The 22,149-nt window shown below is 42.1% G+C and overlaps 2 protein-coding genes across 4 annotated transcripts in view; one reads left to right on the forward strand and one right to left on the reverse strand.

The window, feature by feature from the left end:
- LOC119169133 (DDB1- and CUL4-associated factor 13) overlaps positions 1-14,578 on the forward strand; it is a 143,689-nt gene extending 129,111 nt beyond the window's left edge. For both annotated transcript variants that reach the window (XM_037420234.2, XM_037420233.2), the window contains 2 exons: positions 11,162-11,325; positions 14,463-14,578. In XM_037420234.2, coding sequence (XP_037276131.1) covers positions 11,162-11,325; positions 14,463-14,550 — 252 coding nt within the window. In that variant the 3' untranslated portion in view covers positions 14,551-14,578. The remainder of the gene's footprint in view (positions 1-11,161; positions 11,326-14,462) is intronic.
- SdhA (succinate dehydrogenase, subunit A (flavoprotein)) overlaps positions 14,560-22,149 on the reverse strand; it is a 141,318-nt gene continuing 133,728 nt past the window's right edge. For both annotated transcript variants that reach the window (XM_037420232.2, XM_075886388.1), the window contains 3 exons: positions 19,645-19,788; positions 19,410-19,523; positions 14,560-14,983 (listed from right to left, as the gene is read on the reverse strand). In XM_037420232.2, the coding sequence (XP_037276129.1) occupies positions 14,897-14,983; positions 19,410-19,523; positions 19,645-19,788 (345 nt within the window). In that variant the 3' untranslated portion in view covers positions 14,560-14,896. The remainder of the gene's footprint in view (positions 14,984-19,409; positions 19,524-19,644; positions 19,789-22,149) is intronic.

Genomic DNA, 22,149 nt, shown 5'->3' on the forward strand with positions numbered 1-22,149 from the left:
TCCAAAATCGTTATAAGCACTAACATAACAATTTGCTATATTGGAGTATAATGAAGAAAAAGGTGTTAACTGCAAGTTATTGCACTTCATTCCGCATGAAAATAGTCCGTAAACTTGTCTCGCTTTTTGCACGCTGTCAAGTTCTAGTCATCCTCAATATCATTGAAACTTTTGAAATAGTGGAATTCAGCTCCTTCGGTCTCGGTGACGTTGATTGACGCAAAACACCAATTCAAGCTTTGTAGGGCGGCAAAAGGTTGGTTGGCGTTGGCATATTCATAACTGCACGGGTACATTCCCACAGCTCCGGACACGGCAGTTATGATCTCACTATTGATGCAGTCAGAAACAGCTACGTCACCATCTGCACTGAGAAATCGTTCACTGTTCGAGATGGTGCCCGTAAATGCTGATAAGTCACAGAATTCACCGAGGCACCATATGGTAGCGGTCATGACACACCCGAAGTCGTCACATGGCTCCCAAGGAAAGTTTACCACAATGCTTTACTTGACGTCGCTCCAAGCACCAGTGATAATCTTTATCGCTACAAGTTGGTGAATGTTCAGTTCAACTCCCGAATGAGGATTTATCAGGAATGTCGGTCCCTACATGGGAGACGCCTGCCACACGCTAAGCGTGTCCTGCAGAACTTAAAGTGTTTTCATTCCATTTATCAGGAACAAGGTGAAAAAGCGCAATAGACAATGTTACAGTGTTCTAGAACACTGTAACAAGGTCGTGTTTCCACAGTCGACATGTTGGCGATATTAATGTCACTTGTGCCTTTGTAGCTGGCAGCCGCTGCTTTCTACTGCTTGATTGTGAAAAAGTAGAAAGAGTGTTGCCTCGGAGACGTGCATTTTAAAACCAAAAACACCAAAAATACGTCACAAGTTTGCACATATCGAAGGCCATGCTTATCAGGCTCGTGTTCCACTGTGCACTAACAAACAATGAAGGGTATGCGAACATTGCAACGAGATTGCCGAGTCACTTCGCATTCTCATTTTGGTGTCCTAATTGGCCTTTTTTCAAAAACACTGTACCCGCTGGTTAAGACTTGCAAATCGCGCATCAAACATGCAGGTGCACTCGTAAGAACCGTGCAGTGAACCAGATTAGCATGAAGGAATAATACTGCATTTTCGTCACCTGCGCAAGCAAGGGGATCAGAACTTGTTAGAAGGCAGCTGAAAATTTATCGATATTTGCCAAAAAAAAAATGCGCTTTCTAGGCTTCAGCGCAGCACAGTATTCGATATATAGTGGATGTCCCGCTGGTGTGGGAGTTCGATATACTGGTGCACTGATCTCATACTTTTGCATGGGAAATTCAAGGGGATTTTTTAACTGTTCGATATAACCAATAATTCGATATATTCGAGGTTGATCTATCCGGGATCGACTGTATGTCTAAGTGGCGTGATAGAAACAGAAGGAATAAAATTGGCGTTTGCCTAAAATTCACTCTCTAGTGATGTCTTCATCATGTGATGCCACACTATCTGATACCATTGCGACATCACAAATCTTTTGCCAATCTGTGATGTTGTCATGATGTCATATGGTGACATCATCAAGTGATGATTTTTCACATCACTCATGTTGATGCCATTGATGCTGGCTATCAGTTTTTGATTTTGATGAGGCATCAAAGGCTTTTGCCCTAATAAGTGTTGTTCCCTTTTATTCGGACTGACGCATATAGCAATACAGTTGAGTTGTGAAAGTAATCTGTGATGGGTTTTAAAGAATCGATCAATCTATCTACCATGTCATGCTTGATCCTTGTTGCATGACTTTATAAAAAAATTGGATGAGCCCCATGCTGTCTTTTTTATATGTGTCATGTCATGCATTTTCATTTGTTTACCTCTTACATTGACTAGAGTTGTAAGAAAGCATAGCCTATACAAAAAATGTGTATTTTGCCACTGAATCCATTTTTTTGTAAAAAAAAAAAAAAACCTTTGTTTTCTTCCTCAAAACAGCCCTTAAATGCAGACGATATCATGCATCACGTAGCAGTGAATGCTTGTTTTACGGCAAGAATTCAATGCATTTTTCACTGATAGCCCATAGGCCAATCAATGGTAAACAACTCCCTGGTAATTAATTTCTGTTGATTGCAAGCATGAATTTAGAAAACAACTCATTTACTATATACAAACTTCTTGCATGGCTTGTGCAAATATTTGAATGAATATCGCAGTATTCGAATTTGCTTTGATTCAAACCTAAAAATTTGAAAATTTCAAAGAACTCTCATTAAACAGAGATTTGTTAAACATAGGCTTATGCAAATATTCAAATGCTTTGAATATTCTAATGAATAGTAGAGTATTTGAATTTGCTTCAATTTGAATTTGAAGTAATAACAATGAACGAATAGGTGTATATCAGTCTGCATGTAACCACTTGTAAAGATGGTCTCACTGCTGTGTATGGGTGCTAAGCCGTGAAAGCACCTGTCCAGGGAAAATCTGCTTTGCCACAAAGCTTCATTTTAAATTTAAAAGGGCTTTGCAACGCTGTTTGAGCATGGTGAGAAAACGCTGCTATTTGGTGGTCGTGGCTAACGAGAACACGCGAGCCAAATATTATGGCGCAGCCTGCGGCCTGCAATTCACATTAAATTGTCAGACAGCAACAAATTGCTCTCTGGTAAAGTGACATCACAAGCTCAAAAATAACTCGTCACAGATGTTGTATCAGCCAATGGCTGGTACCAGCATAGCGCGCTCGGTCGTTACATGGGCCGCCCCCAAATGCCGCCACTCGTACACATGTATGTGCACAATCCCACTGAAAAGCCATGCATTCGAAAAAAAGAATGAGAAAGAAATTGCTCAAGGGTCACAAGGCGTGCGTGACGTATTTTCTTTCCCTGTGCTATCTTTCTCTGCTTAGGTTCCAACGCTTTTGCCAGGACACAAGAAGAGAGAATGCAATTGCAGCGTGTGATAAATCTTTGCAACTCTACTCATACTGAACAGATCCTAAAAATTTTTATGGTGGTGCAATTCATAAGCTTCTTTAATGAATCCATTGCATGGCTACATTAAAGAATGTTGCAGGGCTTCTTTAAATGAACATATTACCCTAAAATTGATTCATTTTTTAAGTTTAAAAGCTTGTTATGATGGCTTATATGCCCTAAGTATATTAAAATTTAAAATGTTACGTATTTTGCAGGTTATCACTCGCATCATACGGATAGTTTAATCCTGCTGCTACTCAAACTTCTTTTGACCTTCTTTGAGTGAAAAAAAAAGGGCATTTGCATAGAGGCCTTACTTGAAATTAAAAAAAAAAAATATTCTGCAGGTTAGTTAGGTCATGATAAATATGGCCATTTTTTTTTACATGTCGTATACACTATTCAAACTCAATTCGAAATTATTTGGCCAAAATCATCATTAGCTTCAAACCTAAAATGCCCTATTCTCACAAGCCTAGTTAAATGCAACCTCTGCTTAAATGGATGCTCAGATTTGGGTGCATGTTGAAGAACCCCAGGTGGTCTAAATTTCTGGAGCCCTCCACTACGCGCCTCTCATAATCATATGGTGGTTTTGGGACGTTAAACCCCACATATCAATCAAATCAATCCGCTGCTTAAATGAAACTGCCTCTTATATGATTGGTTTCGTACTTGAATGTTGTAACCCAGTTCACCTCTTAGTGAACGGAACTGTTAAATGGAATACATTTTTCCTTGTCTTTTCAGGGTTCGTTTAAAGAGAGTCTACTGTATTCGAAATCAACAAATGAATGTATATTAGTCCGCATGTAAACCCGTAAAAGTGGTTTCACTGCAGTGAAGGGGTGCTAAGCCGTTAAAACACTTGTTTATTAGAAATTCGCATTGCCATGATGCCCCAATTCAAGGTTTAATGAACGTATCCCCCTCAGATCGATTCATAATTTTTGATTGATTGATTAATATGCGGGGTTTAACGTCCCAAAACCACCATATGATTTTAAGAGACGCCGCAATGGAGGGCTCCGGAAATTTCGACCACCTGGGTTTCATGAATGTGCGCCCAAATCTGACCACACAGGCCTACAGCGTTTCCGCCTCCATCGGAAATGCAGCCACCGCAGCCGGGATTCGAAATGCAACCTGCGGGTCAGCAGCCAAGTACCTTAGTCACTAAACCAACGCAGTGGGGTGATTCATCATTTTTGATGAATCGAGCCTGTTATACTGGCTTTATATGCTCTAAGTATAGTACATATTAAAATGTAACATATTTTACAGGTTATTATTTGCATTCTACCAAAAATGAAATCATGATACTATTCAAAGTTATTTCCACTTCCTTTTAACCAAAAAATAGCATTTGCACAGGTCTTGTTTCAAATTAAAATATATACATATTGTGCAGGTTAGTTAGGTCATGTCAAATATGTCCATTTTACTTTATAACATCTGATATATACTATCTGAATTCAATTCAAAATTATCCAACCAAAATCGGTATTCGCTTCGAACCTAAAATTTACTATTTGCACAAGCCTACTTCTTGCACGTCTGTAATGAGCTGCCAGCATGAATTAAAGAAAAATAACTTAAAATCATGTGCAGCAGTAATGTTACTGCTTTGGGTATCTTTACTGCACAGAGGCCATAGATTCTTGGTGAATATGTCAAATTTCCTTTATTTTTGGTTCTGTTATGCTAGATAAGTTGCTCTATTTTCATCATACAATACAACATATGGTAGGGGTTGAAAGAAAGGGCAAAAAAAAAAAACAGCTCTGGGTTCCACTAGATGATCTAGTTACATTATTGCATGTTCTAACACTCATTCATAGAAAATGTGCACTCTAAGCAAACACATCCACCAACCGTCACAAAGGACAAAGATAAGGTAAGATGCCAGTTATTCTGGTGCTCATAATTCTCCTGAATTTTAGTCGAGAGTTCGATGGCATATCGTCTGGCCAGGTAAAGGCATTGTTGAAAAGACAGGCCACTGACCAATGTCAAAGCAAATAAAGAATGACATTTCGGGATTCATATGGATTTCTTCTTCTTTATTTATCTTGACATTGGTCAGCGACTTCTTTTTTCAGCAATTCTGATGAATTCGATAGAGCTTATTCTCATTAAATTAAATATTTCACTTATTGCTAACCTCAGACAGCCTACAGCATGTACTCTGCACCAGCCTTTTTGTAATCCCCGTTTTTCGAACAATTCAGCCATTCTAAATAGCAACCATTGCAAACTTTATGGTATGATTGTTCCTTCTTTCTTGTAGAAAAGCCTTAAATATTGAGTGAGTCTTTTTAATTTACTCCCAAAAGCAACTCATCACCATCACGATTCTGAACAAAGAGTGTTGTTCTGCTACTGAAACCTTGATGTAATTAATTTTATTTGTAATGTAATCACTTTGCTTCGTTATATGAAAAGTTGACCTTTTTGAGCAAATTAGATTCACAGAAGTTTTCCTCTCAGTAAATGCCAGGAGAATGCAGTAAGCAGTACAAAAAAAGCTAATAACAGGGAAGAAGTGATGTTCTTATGCTGCAACGGCAAAGACACCTTCCTGGTGGCTGAATGTCCTGAAAAAAGTGCAGCCCAATTTCATAGCAAATAACTAGGCTTGTGCAAATATTTGAATTCTTCAAACATTACTATAGTATTAGAATTTAAATTATTGAAAATTTAGAGTGTTCAAAATGAACAAATAGGTGTATTGGCTTTGAGGGCAACCACTGAAGAGGCTGGCTATTAGATTAGATGAATTTCATTACAGCTCACAAGATTTGGCGCTGCTGTCGCTGTGACTTGGTAAACGACATCATGTGACTCGCCTATGGTGTCATCAGTGCAACGTGCTTTCTGTCATTGCCCAGACAGTTCATTTTCTAGCCTACAGGTTTGATGATCGCTCGATACCACAGTGCTTAATGCATTCGGGCGAGCCTAATGTGAATGAGCCCTTCCAAAACATTTCAAAAACTCAATTTGAGCGCAAACACTACACACTGATGCACACACACACACCCAAGCATCAAACATATGTGAGTGTGTTGTGTGTTTGTGCTCAAATTAAGTTCTTGAAATGTTCTACCAACTAGCCCAACACCAAGTTTTTTCCAGAACATTGCGGCAGCAATATGCTTGACTGATGAAAACTGGAACGAGCGAAACAATTTTTTGTTCATCCTCAAATTTTCAGCTCATACAGCATTTTTTTCCCCTTTTTTTTCTTGCCCACAATTTCAGTTATATTGTTCACTAAGTATGACAGTGTAGTTCACGGGTCTGCACACATGAATTTAAAACCTTTATTTGCTGGCAAGAACAATTCTCAAAGCATAAGATTGCAGCAACCGTTTTGTGTTCTACCTTCGAGAAGGAATACATGGTGCAGTCGCTACTTCTTGCCTGGGTTTCTACTCTTACCCCAAAACCAAGAAGCAGCAGGATGCATGTTCGACAATGTCGAGGAGGGGGAGCATTCATTATTGAATGTGCTGCTGGCTCTTTCACAAAAAAAGATTTTGTGTGCTGCGTTTGAGTTAAAATCTTTGGCGAGTACGACATGGGACTTTTCAGGAATGTACACATAGGAATTTGCTACGTTTACTGACACCAGGCGGGTAGGCTTTTTCCAGCTTTCTACAAAGGTGGCGATAGTATTTTGTCCTGGCGGCAATTTTTTCATACGATATTCAGCTTCTCTGCTTCTGTTAGCAGCCATGATGTGCTGAGCTGCTGGTACACGAATCGGTTGATGCCAGGGACTGTCAGAGTCACTCAAAACAGGCTACAGTAATCGTAACTAATAGTTGAGCTGGCGATGCGTGCAGGTATTGCAATGTTCTCCCATAATATCACATCAGTCAATACACCCCTTGCAAAGGAGCAAGTGTAGCAAAAGTGAAAATTAGGGAGACAAAAATATAAGTGGGTAAAGTTCTACCTATTGAAATATATTTGTTATAAATAATCATCTGGTATTAATTCTGGCAAAAGTAGCAGGCTGTACGAATTATAGTTGTGAGCAGTAATGTTATTGTGGCATAAAAACTCATGGACACCCTTATGAAAAAAGGCCACGCGAACTTAATACATAACCCATGTCAAAGCAACGTTGGGCTTCAGTAACTTGGAACTGCTCTAAAAACTAGGGCAAGGTGTTGCCGTGAATCATGCGGGGCAGTCCACACATATCGATATGTTACCTTTCAGCCGTGCACTTACTGTACAAAAGCAAGAGAGAGATGTGTGCCAAAGATGCTTGTCTCTGTAAACATAAGTGTACGCGAAATGTGAGGTTATTAGATAAATTTCATTACAGCTCACAAGATTGGGCGCATCGATTCGTTGTACTTGAAGTGGTATAGCGCACTACGGTTACGGGGAAAGACCGAACAGACCGACTAGGCTTGTGTGAATATTCAAATGTACAAATATTCAAACAAATATTACAGTATTCGAATTTACTTCAACTCGAACTTAAATTGTTGAAAATTTTGAAATATTTGAAATAAACAAATAGGTGTAGATTAAACTGCAGTGGAGGTGTACGAAGCTGTAAAAGCACCTTGGCAGGGGAAATCCGCACTGCCATGAAGCCTCACTTGAAGATTAAATGAACATCATTGCTTCGTCATTTTTGAAGTTCACAATATTTTGATATACTGGCTTATATGCTCGAAGTACAGTGAATTGTAAAATGAACATAATTCGCAGGTTATTCCTTGCATTCTAAAGCAAGTCAAATCCTGCTACTATTCAAAGTTCTGTCATCTTCCTTTGAATTGAAAAAATAGTATTTGCACAGGCCTTGTTTCAATTTTTAAAAAGTACTGTGCATGTTAGTTAGGTCGTAACAAATATGCCAGTTTTTCTTTATAATATATATACTATTTCAGTTTGATTCGAAATTACTTGACCAAAATCACTATTCACTTCACACCTAACATTCACTGTTCATATAAGTCTAAGACCGATCCAAAAGGACAGAGCGCTCTATCATCTTGGGTCGGTCTGCTGGGCCATTTCTTCTTTACTGCTACACCAGCTTAAGTATAACAGCTCACCTTTCACCAGAGCGCTTCTTCACATTGGGCGTCCATGGCGCACGCACTCCGTTTGAAGTGCACGGTGCGACAAAAAATTTTTGTTGGGAAGCCCTCTATTGTTTCGCAGCTAATACAAACGCAACCAATGCTTGCATACTGAGAAAATTCGGCAGATCCAATGTACCTTGGGAATCAAATGTTATGTGAAGCATGCGCATGAAAGCTGACTGTGTTGTAATGTGCTCAGATTTGGGTGCATGTTAAAGAACCCCAGGTGGTCAAAATTTCCGGAGCCCTCCACTACAGCGTCTCTCATAATCATATGGTGGTTTTGGGACGTTGAATCCTACATATCAATCAATGACTGTGTTGTAATTTTTTTATTGAGCGAAACGTCTCGAAGTGGCACTACAGCTATGTCCAAGCATATGCACAGACATACGTTAAACAGCAGAATATGTTTTATATAACCAGTTGTTTTCAGTTGCGTAACGATGCCAACAGCAAGATGAGTATTGGCGACACCAAAAGCAGTGCTGCTGATGAGATGGTAGACCTGGACGCTGCTACATAAGTCAACTTCAGTGGATGGCACCTGACTGCAATTAAAGTTAACCAGACCTGACGGCTCTATCATAAGAGTACATATGTAGTGTTAATAAAATTGTATGGCCAGTATTGCAACCACAATTGACATTTCATGGGCATTAGGGTCTATTTGAAAAGTAGTTTTGAGACCTGGCGCGGCCCTATGGTAGAATACTTTGCGCTTAGTGCAAAAAACTTGGATTCGACTTCTCCTGGGATTTACTCTTTGCATTCGTCGGGTCAACGCTACCAATGTCAGGTTTTTCTGTACGCTTACATGTTAAAATTTTTCATGTGTGTTCTCGCCGGTTCTGGGTACTGTCAATCACCTGTGGCACATACCCGCCCATGGGTATGTGCCACTGTACGCGACAGGATTGTGACATTATTCATGTCAGGACCAGCAAGTCATATTTGTGACACTATCTTAACTCTCCCATACTAATTTTGGTTCCCCCCAAGCCACAGAGGAATAACATTAAGAAAGTGTAGCTTCGCCTCTTGAGGCGACCACATAATGCTACATTACCAGGGAGCCAAATCATGCTTGTGGCATGATTCGGCTCTTGGCGTCTTGTGGCAGAAAGGGAATTGCCACCGTTTCGTTTTTCGTGCAAACTATTTGTACGCGTAGCTCGCGTTTCGCCGCAGTAACGGAGCCGGGACGCAAAGCGCGTTCAGCCGTACTCGGTCAGTAGCATTGAGTTTTCTTTGTTTCATGGTGGCAGGTTAGCGCCGAAAGGCACCGCCAACTGAAATGTGTACATCAGAGCGTGTTATTTCTGTATTTTATGTGACGTTATCTTGGACTTCTGCGTAAGCCCATTCTAAAGGTAGTTTCACGTCCTAATCTTCCTCCGTGTACTTAGTTAAGGGGTGAACACAAAAGCACCCAGACGCAGGCAGGCAGGCAGAGACACTCTAAGTGCCTGCAGTACGCAAAGAAATGTTCGCATTCAAAAGCCGCCCCGCCGCGGTGGTCTAGTGGCTAAGGTACTCGGCTGCTGACCCGCAGGTCGCGGGATCGAATCCCGGCCGCGGCGGCTGCATTTCCGATGGAGGCGGAAATGTTGTAGGCCCGTGTACTCAGATTTGGGTGCACATTAAAGAACCCCAGGTGGTCGAAATTTCCGGAGCCCTCCACTACGGCGTCTCTCATAATCATATAGTGGTTTTGGGACGTTAAACCCCACTTATCAACCAGCATTCAAAAGCCACGGCTTAACAGCCTGAATCACTGGAGTCATCAAATACTTCGCTCAGTTAATACCATGTGATCTCGTTTTTACGCCACAAATATTTCGGCAAATGGTGCCGCGAATGGATACTAGATAGCTAGATACTCAATGTGCCTGCAGTACGCAAACAAATGCTTCGCATTTAAAAGTCGCGGCTGAACAGCCTGAATCACTGGAGTCATCAAAAACTTCGCCCAGTCATTACCACGGGATCTTGTTTTATACGTCACAAAGATTCCTGCAAATGACGCCACAGTATGTCCTCGCCACCAATATTAGTTCGCATGAAACCCCCTGTAAAGGTAGTTTCACCGTAGTGTTGAGCCGTGAAAATGTCTATCTAGAAAAAATCAGCACTACCATGAAGCCCTACTTCAAGGTGAAATGAACCGTTTTTTAAGTTCAAAAGCTTGTTACACTGGCTAATAGGCTCTAAGTATAGTAAATTTTAAAACACAACATATTTTACAGGTTATCACTAGCATTCTATCAAAAGTCAAATCCTGCGATTATTCAAAGTTTCCACTTCTATTGAGCAAAAAAAAAAATGGCATTTGCACAGGCCTTATATCACCTTCTGAAAAAGATTGTGCAGGTTAGTGAGGTCATGACAGATATGCCCATCTTTCTTTATAATATGTCATATTGTATATTCCTCAATGCGAAATTAATCAACTAAAACCACTACTCGCTTCGAACTTAAGATTCACTACTATTCGCACAAGCCTAGAAATAACCAAAGCTATCGTGCCTGTTGTACTTGTCGTCAAAACCTCGAAGTATGACGTGAAGGAGTTGCATGCTGTGAATACGATACGCTGGCAATTCATTGGCCACACTTATTGCCATACTTACGTTTCAGAAGCTTGCAAAATTAGCGAGATAATTAGCATTTCATTGGTGGGTTGCATTCACTGACTCTCAAGTAATATCAAGACTGTGTGTACTTTAGCTGTGCATTGACAAGTTGGCTTCGCTGATTAGTTTGGAAGAGAAAAAAGACGACCTTGTTCAAAATGAACAGAACACCTGCACATATGGAGGCTGGCACTGTGAATGTATTATGAGTCTTGAAACTTGTCATAGAGGTTTCTTTTTCACAAATTTGTTCTGTCCTGTATGGAGGATATCTATATCCAATGGATAGGTTTCTAGTGGTCCTATAAGGAGGCAGTTGTGAATATGCGCGGTCTCATCGCATTCTCTATTTATGTCATTTGTCTTATGTAGGCATTATTCAGTCACACCATTACAGTACGTGATTGCTCTTTTGCACGGTTCAGTTGAGCCACCGGGAGCAGATGGCGTTCCAGTACCAGGACAAGCTGAAGGAGCGGTTCAAGCAGCACCCGCAGGTGCGCCGCATTGCCCGCCACCGACATGTTCCCAAGCACATTCACAATGCTCAGAAAGAGAAGCAGGCCATGCTTTCATCACAGAAACGCAAGTATGTACCCTGCTGCCCTGGCCCCATGTGTTTTTGCAATGCCTTCAGTAATGTGTTTGTGTTTATTGCACATTTGTGTGTGTGCCCCCATTTTGTTCAAACACTTTCTGCGTAGCCCTTACAACGCGGTTTACGGCACAGTACATAGATAGATACATGCATGGCTTGTGAAACATGAGCTTGCCCCCATTTGCAGTAACATAAAAGCTATACTACTTGAAAAAAGTCTGCCAAGGCTCCGGCCAGATGACTCAAGCGCAGCAGCCAATAGCACCCAATATTATCACTCGTCAAAGGCCCAGCTCATGATCTCAGTGCAGGCCTTCGAAAGGCCTGGGACTTGTGAAGGCAAGTATTTAAGCGCCTAGACTAGTTGAAGTATTACAGTTTGCTTCAATATGAAATTAAGAGCACCTTATGCCTAAGACGACTCGTCCTTCACAGTCATCCTCCAAAAGCTCTCTTCTGCAGTGCTTCCATGACCAATGTCGTGATGATGATGTGATAAGTGACATCGTCATGTGGTGATGATCTCTTGCGTCACAGTCAATTTTTGCATTTGATGCAAATTTTGCATTTGCACCTTAAAACTATTGTTATGCATATGTGATTTGGGTATGAGCCTCTGGGTAGCGGGGAACAGGCAGATTAGAGAAGATGTTCAGCTAGGGATAGACCTCCTTTGCTACCCCCTTCAAGTCTACCAGTACACCATATCATAATAAACACATAAACACATTTCTAAACATAAACGTAACAGAGTGGTGGAGGTGCGGGGTAGCCATGTTTGAACTTCGCAGGAGCGAAAGGTCCTCTTCTCTAATCTGCCTGTTCCCTGCTACCCAGAGGCTCACACCCAAATCACATATGCATAACACTATAAATTGCAAAGTTGTATTACACTGCAAGAAAAGGTGGTTGCATTGCTGCAGAACAGCCTAGAAGAAACCTGCCCCGCTACGTAGGCAAATTCACTTATAATTTTTAACTGTGCCAAACCCTTTGTAGCTTCTGCACAAAACTGGGCAAGTATGTGCTACAGAAAGTGGTTATGTGCCAAGCAGCAGCAGCTCTATGCATGAAGAAAATAGCGAGAAAGGAGGACTGTTTCCCACAGCTGAGCCATGGCTGTACCACTGAAGCTGGTAGCTGCAGCAAGGTGTAAGCAAGTCACACACTTGCACAGCAAAAGATAGTTTGCTATTTAATCACCCAAAAGTTTACAAGGTTGAAACATTTGCATTTGTTTGGCATGTACTACACTACAGCAATATGCTTATTCTGCTCCAACTGCCAGTTGATATGTTTGCCAGCACTCATGCAGATGTGATTGCCTGCTTTGATCCAAACCCACACTTGCAATTTGCCCTCTGTCCTGACATCAATAATTATAAATTATAAAAGTCAGCCATTGCTTCGTGTCACACCTCCTCACACTGGGCATCAGGTATGTTTTGTCTCTATTGTTGAGAATAGCCGTATTTTCTTTTTTTTAGCTGCACCTGTGAAGCCTTGTCAAGAAACTTTGAGAGTAGGTCTTTAAAACAGTGCAAAAATACCAACTCAGAGCTTCAGGACACCAATACAGGCCACACATTAGTTATAGCGTAGCAAGGGGTGTGGTATGTGCCGAGCAGCTCCTAGCCTAGCATAGCCATGGCTGGAAAAATGATGCAATGTTAGGGTTAAGCATAGCACAACTTTATGAACTTTTTTTTATCCAAACGAGCAAGATGTAAGTTGCGCTATAGCAGTATGCGGAACACAATAGTGTGACTTAGTGTGAAAGCGTGCAGACCCAGGGGAGCATTCCTTTCATAGGCATAATGCGCTTCACTTGCTAGTAATAGTAATGTTGCATAAGCTTCATGCATTGATTCGGCAGAGAGGACTGTAGATATTACCAGTAAACTACAGTCAACGCATGTTATTTGCTAACAATTTGCTCAAACTGCATGTTTGTATATACGCGCTGCCAACTGCCAATTCACACTACTGCGGGGACGGTGCTGTCACCTATAGCCCGATCTCGCCACCAGTGGCATAGCATACTAAATACAATTAAACCTGGATATAACAAAATTGACAATTCCAAACAAAATTGTTATAAAGAGGGTTTCATTATATGCAGGTTCATTACGAAAACGGAAAAAATAAATGCACATATCAAACACAATGGGAACTGAAAAGAGCAACCCAGAACACTTATTTAGTGGTTAAAAAAACTTGTGATAGCAATTATATGGACACTCACGAAGCATTTTTGGCATCGCTGCCATGTTCCATAACAAGTCCAAATTGATGTCAAGCCCCTCCGCGCATCGAAACTTTAGGAGCGGGTAGAAGTGTGCAAGCGCTGCTGAAGCAGAGATCAAATGAGCTGGCTGATCTCTATCGCCTGGAGAGCATGTACGATAAGAACTGCCATCCAATGCTCAGACAAAAAAAAAAAACCACTTGGAATGAGCATGAAAAAACGTGGAAGAGGGGTGGCTCGAGTAGCATCGGTGAACTTTGAAAGACACCTTCGTCAGCATAACTTGAAAAAAACCAAAAAAAGCAACTCTGAACATCGTCGGGGGCCACTCCATGCCCGCAAGGCACGGTGGAAAACTGTTCCGTAAAGCAGCAGGCCCCACATGTGATGCTAACTAATAGCATAACAACGCAAAGTGACTTCTGCAGCATTCGAAAAGTGGCACTGCAAATTTGAAAGTAGTTTTATTTTGGATGGAGGAAGTCGCCCGTGGCAGCAACCTCCGGCTCGAGAGGCACAGACCCGCCTCGCGCATTAACTAGTGCTCGCTCTTGCCTGGGAATCGCTGGGGCCACGAGTGCGCACCACGCTTCGTCGACGGGGCAACCAGAAAAGATGCATGCTCAAGTCAAAGTTCCTAGATTGCATATTGCTAAAATTCCTTATACCAAGGTTGTCTCTCGCTGTTACTTCATTACATGTGCTTCTATGGAATAGAGGTTTGTTATGTCCAGGTTTAACTGTACTGCAAACAGTATTCACGGCTTCGCATTTGCCAAGGTCTTTGGGTGTTATTCTAACTATGTAGCTCCTTATTTATTTGCAACCCCCCGAGTTCATATGAAGAATCAAGCTAACATGCTAGCTTTTTGTTACGCAGGGAGGCCAACCGCAGGGCTCACAGCCGTCCTGGCACGGTTCCATACAAGGCAGAGCGGACCAAGCACATTATCAGTGAGGAGCAGTGAGAGAGAAAATAAAGGGTGTTACAACTTCCATCTTTTATTATTCTGCTGCTCTGCACGTCAAGTCCCGTGTGGGCAAATCTTGCCCTTGCATCTAAAAAAAAAATATGTGTATATATTCCGAGCACTAATTACCACCGAGTAACAGAGCAGAAAAACAAACAAGGTTGAGACTCGTCAACCAGATCTATGTACAAGGAGAGTTCAGGTATGCCGCTTCTCCCGCAGAATTGCACGACGAGCGCTGAAAGACATTTGTGAACATCATTGCTTTGTCTTCATTTTTCGAGAAATGAGCGGCCATCTGTGCGCTTTCCTTGCCGAGATGAGTTGGGGGCAACAGACTGACTCAGTACACCCTGACGGCAGGCGGCACCATCTTGCACTCCTTCTGGTCCAGTGTCTCGTCAATGACTGGCCGGTAACTCAGTGCGACCTGCACAGTTAGAATAAAATGAAGACTGAATGTGCAGAAATGCAAGTGGACTGGAGCAGCTCAGGGAGCAGGAATAATGCTATTTTGTAGCAGCGTTGGCACACCGGACAGTGCGTTTTCAAGCATTGAAAATAGTTTTGAAGCTGCTTTCTACGGTCAAACATCATCGTTAACCAAAGTTACTTCCTGTAAAAAAAATCAAAATTATTTCCTTCCTATAAAAAAATTCCAATTTTGTTCAGTCAACATTCAGTACTAATGAGCTTATCACCCACAAGTGTGTGTGCATTCCCATCAAACATCACAGCTGACTGAAAACTTGGAATAAACAAAAGACAAGCGATCTTATCTCTTGTTCTTATGACTGCTTGGCAGAAGTTTGTTATCCCCGTGCTAATTAAACACACTACTCGGAGCGGAAACAAGCAATTCGCATGGCATAGACAGCATCCCACTACATCCGCATGACCATCACATGTTTTGATAAACTCGGTTGTACAGAAGGGCATTTAAGTATCGCGGAAAGCAGATAGTGTCCCTTCTGTCGCTATCTCAGTCGCTGTGTATCCCGACACTGCAATACAGTTGACTCTTGTTAATTCAAACTCGAAGGAACCTCTAAATTTTGTTTAAATTATCAGAAGTTCTCAGGTGACACATTATGATTACGCATTGATTTGAACACATTTAAAAATGTTAGGTGTTTCTAAGTCCTCGCTGCATGCAGTGAACAGAAAGCGGAGGTGTAAAGTCCACAAGTTTATTAGTTATTTACTGCTGATCAGACCTTATAAAAAAATCGTGAATTGCAACTACAGTAAAACCTCGCTAATTTAAAGTCACTGGGGCGGTAAAAAATCTTCAAATTAAGCGGGTTTTTGAATTAACAACATGCATGAATAAGAGGCAAGGAACTTGCAATTATTCGAATAAGGGCTGATCATTTGCTGCGCGGGTTAATTTGCAGCTCCAATAGTTATGTTTTTCCTCAATACCTGGTCCAGACTTTTGCGGCAAACACGGAAGAATGGAGGGCCTCGCTGGTGTCACCAGAAAAAGAAAAAAAATACCGCTGTCGTGATCAAATAAAATAAGTGCCTGCGGAAAACAAGATGCGCTTCACTGCAACACAGTAGTGACACGTAGGCAGCATAACGCATGCTCCTCACTGCGTCAGCACATCATGATGTGTCGCCTATTCTTTCTGGTAAAATGAAAAAATTAATAATGGCCAGCGTTGTGGCTTAAAAACATGATCTTTGAAGCTTTCAAACTTAGTTTTCAAAACAGGCAAGAACTCGACCCGCAGTCGGAGGCTCGCATACATTGCGAATTCTGCCAAACTGTCCTTTATTGAATTTCTTTACGATGCCAAAAAGAATGGGTAAAACGTGATGCGCTGAGGGGGCGAGAAACGTGTAATACGCCGCCTGGGCGTCACCACTGCATTGCAGTGAAGCATGTTTTGTTTTCCGCAGGTGCACATATCAGTTAACCACAAGACCGTTTTACTTTTTTTTTTCCGCTGGAAATTGCGGGGCTGGGATGCTTAAGCTGCCACTAATTAGTATCGCTACATTGCCTTGCCTTATAACACTTAAAGGCCACCGTTTCAGCGGATTTGGAGTGAAATTGGGGTCAAGAATTGGCACATGGCACACCAAGTTTTTGAATCAACCGGACTTGTGCTGACCGCCACTTCAAATTATCCGCTCAGGCTTGCATTGCAAATACAGGACTGTAAAAATATTTCGAATTAAGCAGGATTTTGAAATAACTGAGTTCAAATTAATGAGGTTTTACTGTACTTCATTGCTATAGGTTTGTGCCTTTAGGAGCAAAAAGATGAGGAAAAAAAACTCAAAAAGAAAACAAAACAAGAAGTCATTGGAATCAGGAGCTACAGTAAACTCGCGATAATTCAAACTCTGAATTCATAGGTATGTGCTTTCAGCTTACAGCTCTCCATACCAGTTGAGAAGCATCACGGTTTACCATGCGTGTGCTTCATTTCAAACGTTTATGTCCGACACCTTTTTCCTTGAAGACCTCAGGCACTTATTTTTCATTTTTAGACTGTTAAGATTATATAAGCACACAAATTTTCAAATAGCGGTGGGAGAGCAGCAGATATTTTCTGGTATGGGCCTGCAAAAAGTATGAATTGACCAAAAAATGGTGTTTGAATTAACAGGCTTATAATTAAATACATTGAAAAAAATAGAGTGCGGACCAAAAATTTGAATTTTGTTTGAATTAACCGAAAGTATGAATTATCCGAGTTTGAATTATCGGGAGTCTACTGTATATTTGAAATGCTCCTTGGCGTCGCCACCACTGCGTGCTATAATACGATTATGCGAAGGTGCTAGCTTGGTCTTTTCCGCACTTTAACAAAAAAAAAAAAAAAGAAAAAAAAGAAAATATTTTCTGGTGGGTACTTTGGGCAACATCTGCTGTGGTACTGTATTTCTTTCTTGGTGGCAAAGGCGTACGCCAGAAGATGCACATGGGAATATGTAAACGAGCACTGCCGTTTAGAGCACGATCAAAACGTGTTCCCAGCTGGTACAAATTATTGAGGTTTCACTATATTGCTAGATCATTCACAGTTACTCATGTTGGTGTACTACTTTTGTGGGCAAACCACGGCGATAACATCGATGAGACGAGCAATAGCAAGCACGATAAATGAACTAACTGAATTGGAGTGTACTAGATCGGGTCCATTGGAGTGGGCGGGAAGCGGTGCGGGTGAATAAAAAAAAAGCATTGAAAATTTTCGGTGACACTGAAGTCACCTTCACCTGAAGCTTCAGCTCATAAGGGCTGTTCGGCTGGTGGATGTGTGGACTCATACCCCCTTTCTAGTACACCCTAACCGAGGGTGCTATTTCGAACAGTGTCCAATTCTGCCATTATATTGTCCATATTTTGTAATGGCGGCATTTTGAGCCAATCAGCATTGATCAATGGCATAATCCGACAATGTGTTGAATCTGACAGTGTCTAGAGTAACACCTCGAATCACGTGATTTAACACTCGATATGGATGCGGCCACGTCCTTCGCATAGACAATGCTCAGTGATCATTTACCATGACTTTTTTTATCATCATCATTCGTTTAACATCATCATTCATTTAACATTCATTCATTTAACATCATCATATCATTTAACATCATCATATCATTTACCATACCAAGCGGGGCTACTACTTCGCCTCTAAATTTTCAGCTTTTTGTGGGTCGGATGTCCATACTTTCTTCCCTCTTCTTGCTTTTGTGAGTTAGCGAGCCGTTTTTTTCCGCACGTGCGGTACGCTGTTGAGTCATAAGGTACATGATACAGTGGTCTGCTGGAAATCTAGGGCACTAATTTGTAAGTGCCCTCACTTAAACAGGGAGGGGGGGGGGGGAATTGAACAAAAAGACGAGAGGGGGCCACACGGGATTGCCTGGGATCATAGGTCAGCAAAACTTGTGGAGCTCACTCATACTCGCTAATGAAATATATCACTCGGTCTCAGCATCACCAAATTTTCTTAAAACGGACTCACTTGAGCTCACCAAAACATTACTGACAGGACTCGCTCAGACTCACGGCTGGATAAGTCCAGGCAAATCAACTTATGATTCCGTTAGCCTGTAATTAGCTTTTTAGACCCTGGTGTCAATGCTCTTGAAAACTAATAACGCACATTTCCGGCACTCTTTCTAACAGCTTCTGATGTACTAGCCTTAGTTTATTAGTTATGTAAACATGGATTGCACATACAGATGAGAGTCCCCGAGTATGAATACGGAAAACAGAATGAGTTATAAATGCTCGCAACTCTTGAAAGAGATGAGAACATAAGGTATATTGATCAAGAACTTCCCTGGAAGAGGTGACAAGAAAGGGAGGTCAAGTCAATCCCTACGTATATCACGCCTCCGATCAATAAAATTCTGGTGTATTGGTGCATGAACGACACTGCTTTGCCTTACATGAGTGTAGACATGAGTATATATGTGAATCCAGGCCAGGTCATTAGCAATACTAAAAATGAGTAGATAGAAGCATAGGTCGGCAAAAGAAAGTGAAACTCACTCAAGAAATATATTTTTTGCACTTTGGACTTGCTCCAAATTAAACTCGCCAAAGTATTACCCACCCCAACTCACTCAGACTTGCGCCTGGCTTACCCCAATGCCATGCGGAAAATCACCACCAAATGACCCGTCAATCACCACCCAGCGTTCACTCAAGACATCAAAACAAATTATATTAAAGTCATGCCGCTCTTCAATCTCAAGCTTTGAACAACAATGCCTGTCAATACCAATGTTGAGCTGCATTAATTCACGCTTCGAAAGCCATTCTGAATTCCCCCAGCTCGCCTCTTGGCTGTTTTCTCCCTTGCTCATTCTAGATGGGCACACACCTTCCCCGTGGCGATGTCCATGTCGGAGAGGGTGTGCTTCCGCCAGTGCTTCTCCAGGGGAAGCTTGTGCTGGCCTTCCAGGGGCTTGGCATAGTTGTACTCGTCAATGCGATCCTAAAACAGAAAATCGACCAACTAAGCCCAACATGACAACCTACAGAATGACAAGTAAAAGAAGGAAAAGATCTTCATTAGCAAAACATGTCATATTTGGGGCTGAGGCACACCACCGTACCTTGAAGTCTTCGCGGGCGTGTGCACCTCTGCTCTCCTTGCGTGCCTCAGCAGCGTAGATTGCTTGCCGAGCACACAACAACAGGTTCTGCAGCTCCAGCCCTTCAACCAGATCAGTGTTCCACACCATGCCTCGGTCGCTCACCTGCATTGGCGAAATACATTCATGACTGAACAGATTCACAAGGTTTCCATGCTAAGAAAGAAAATATTACATGTGGTTATCAACAATAGAACAAAAAACACCAGGCCCGTGGAGAAAGCGCAGCACAGTCACAACAAAAGCTGGAAAAGTCGCATTGTTGAAACCCATTCCAAACTCTCTTGGGGCTACAAAAACAAGTATGCTTGCAAGGTACCCACTACTCAATTAACTGATTTGGTGGTCGATGATGATGGAGAGTTATGACTGAGCAACCCGCTCGCTTTGCAATTCATACTGTGTGACACCTCATTACACAAGTGGCATTCCATAATGCTCAATTGTTATTTTACTGTTCTGCCCCACTGTATCACACATGCGAATGTGGTTTCTTCTCGACATAACATTTGTGATCTGCAGCACCGGCATGGCTCTGTGGTAGAATATGCCACGGTGAGGTACATACAAGATATTTTGTTCTTGTTCTGCGTGATAACAGTTAAGGACACGCCCAGCAGCATACAACTATGGCACCCTTTTTGTGATCTGACAACAGCATGCACTGTAAAACCACATCACTATTCTTGAATGGCTATAGCACAATAAATGGACAGACGCAGAGAGGGCTCTCTCTGCTTTGCTGGTATTGCACTGCACACACTCACAGACACTGCCTCACCAACTAGCATAAACAGATGCCCTTGTTAAAACTTCGGTGGAAAGTGCATTACACGCAAGAATGTGACCTACGTCAAGGCTTAAAAAAACAGGAAACTGCAGCTCTAAACACACTGAGAAAATAATAAGAATAGCTCTGATGAACTGGCAAGACAAAACAGAACATCACAATAGGTTCACAAGGAATGCTTGCAAAATTTTAGCAATGAATTCGACCCATAACCTGCTTCCAATAAACCCTTATGATTTATTTGGGGTCAATAATCTAGCATATGGAGCGGCAACCTGCGTGGCAGCATAATGCGGCGTCTCTTGCCATTTCCTATTTGGAGGCCGGCATGTCAGTTTTGACCCAAGATGGTATTTTCTTGTCTCTTTCTGGCTGCACTTTTGTGACATGCGTGCTGAAGATATGCACGATTTCTAATCACAAATAGTGTTGCTTTACCCGCAGAGCCCGGCTTCATACAACACTTCATACAACCTCGAAAAGTGCCAGTTCATTGTACATGGACTTACACTTAAAAGGACCCTGCAACACCTTTTGAGCATCATCAGAAAATGCTGCCGATCGGTAGTAGAGGCTCCCGACAACACGCGAGCCAAATAATATAGTGCAGCTTGCGGCCTGGAATTCACAATAAATTATCAAAGTCAGCTCAAAATTCCTTTCTCTTCTCTTGACAAATGACGGAAGACGCTAAAAAATCACTCATAGAAAGCCATCTAACAGCCATTGGCCGAATTGATTATGGCGCGCTTGGTCGTTACAGAGATCACCGCGGGAGGCCGCGACTTGCTCACGCATGCACGCCCGATCACACTCGGGGGTGGAAGTGCTGTGCTAAATGAACCATGCTGCGCCAATCTGACCTGCTGCACCAAGCGGCGCCTAAACAGTAATTTCAACATGCAACGCCAAATTTAGCCGGAGAGTTCTATCGTCGACCGAGCAACACGCGTGAACTACACAAAGGCGCCGCCTCCATATGAAATTCCGTGTCTATAGCAAACGTCGTATTTCAGATCATGCATGAATCTTGCGTCACATGAACACAATGCGTAACCATCGCGCGCGGCACCTGTCTACTGTTGCATGGCACGTACGGTGGTCAAAGGTTCTGTTAAGCTTCATAATCATAGTTACCACTGTTCTTTGTCACTGCTACGTAAGACAATAACAGGAGACCTACATTATTACACTTTCTCATGCGACCGGCTGTGGAGATAGCGAGTAATTCACTTACGCAACACGTTCGCGATGGCCCGTGTCTAGTGCTCTTGCCGTTCTGCTATGCGAAAGCTGCGGAAATCAGCAAAACTGCAGTCCTTTACATCAATGACAATTTACAACGCAACAGTAGCGTCAACTGAGGTCTTTTTTTAAAGTGCATGGAGCTGTTCCATCTGCTCTTGTTTTCAGCGTCGTTCCAACGAATGAACCAGCAAGCACTTCATGGCGGTTTGGTGACACGTCCCACTAGGGGAGAGAAATTCATCGCTCTTTTTCTAAGTGTTCAATGCGCAGATACAGCTAATATTTAGCTCAATCGTTGTTTCGTATGCTATAGTTGCACCTAGTTGCCCAGCAACCTGTGCAAGGGAGTCAGGCTTTGCACCACTCAAAACTGCATTGACAGGTGGCGCTGCATGTCCCCGAAATTCCAGAGTCTAACGTCTATTACA

This window comes from Rhipicephalus microplus, chromosome 2 (genome assembly GCF_043290135.1).
Source record: "Rhipicephalus microplus isolate Deutch F79 chromosome 2, USDA_Rmic, whole genome shotgun sequence".
Taxonomy (NCBI): domain Eukaryota; kingdom Metazoa; phylum Arthropoda; class Arachnida; order Ixodida; family Ixodidae; genus Rhipicephalus; species Rhipicephalus microplus.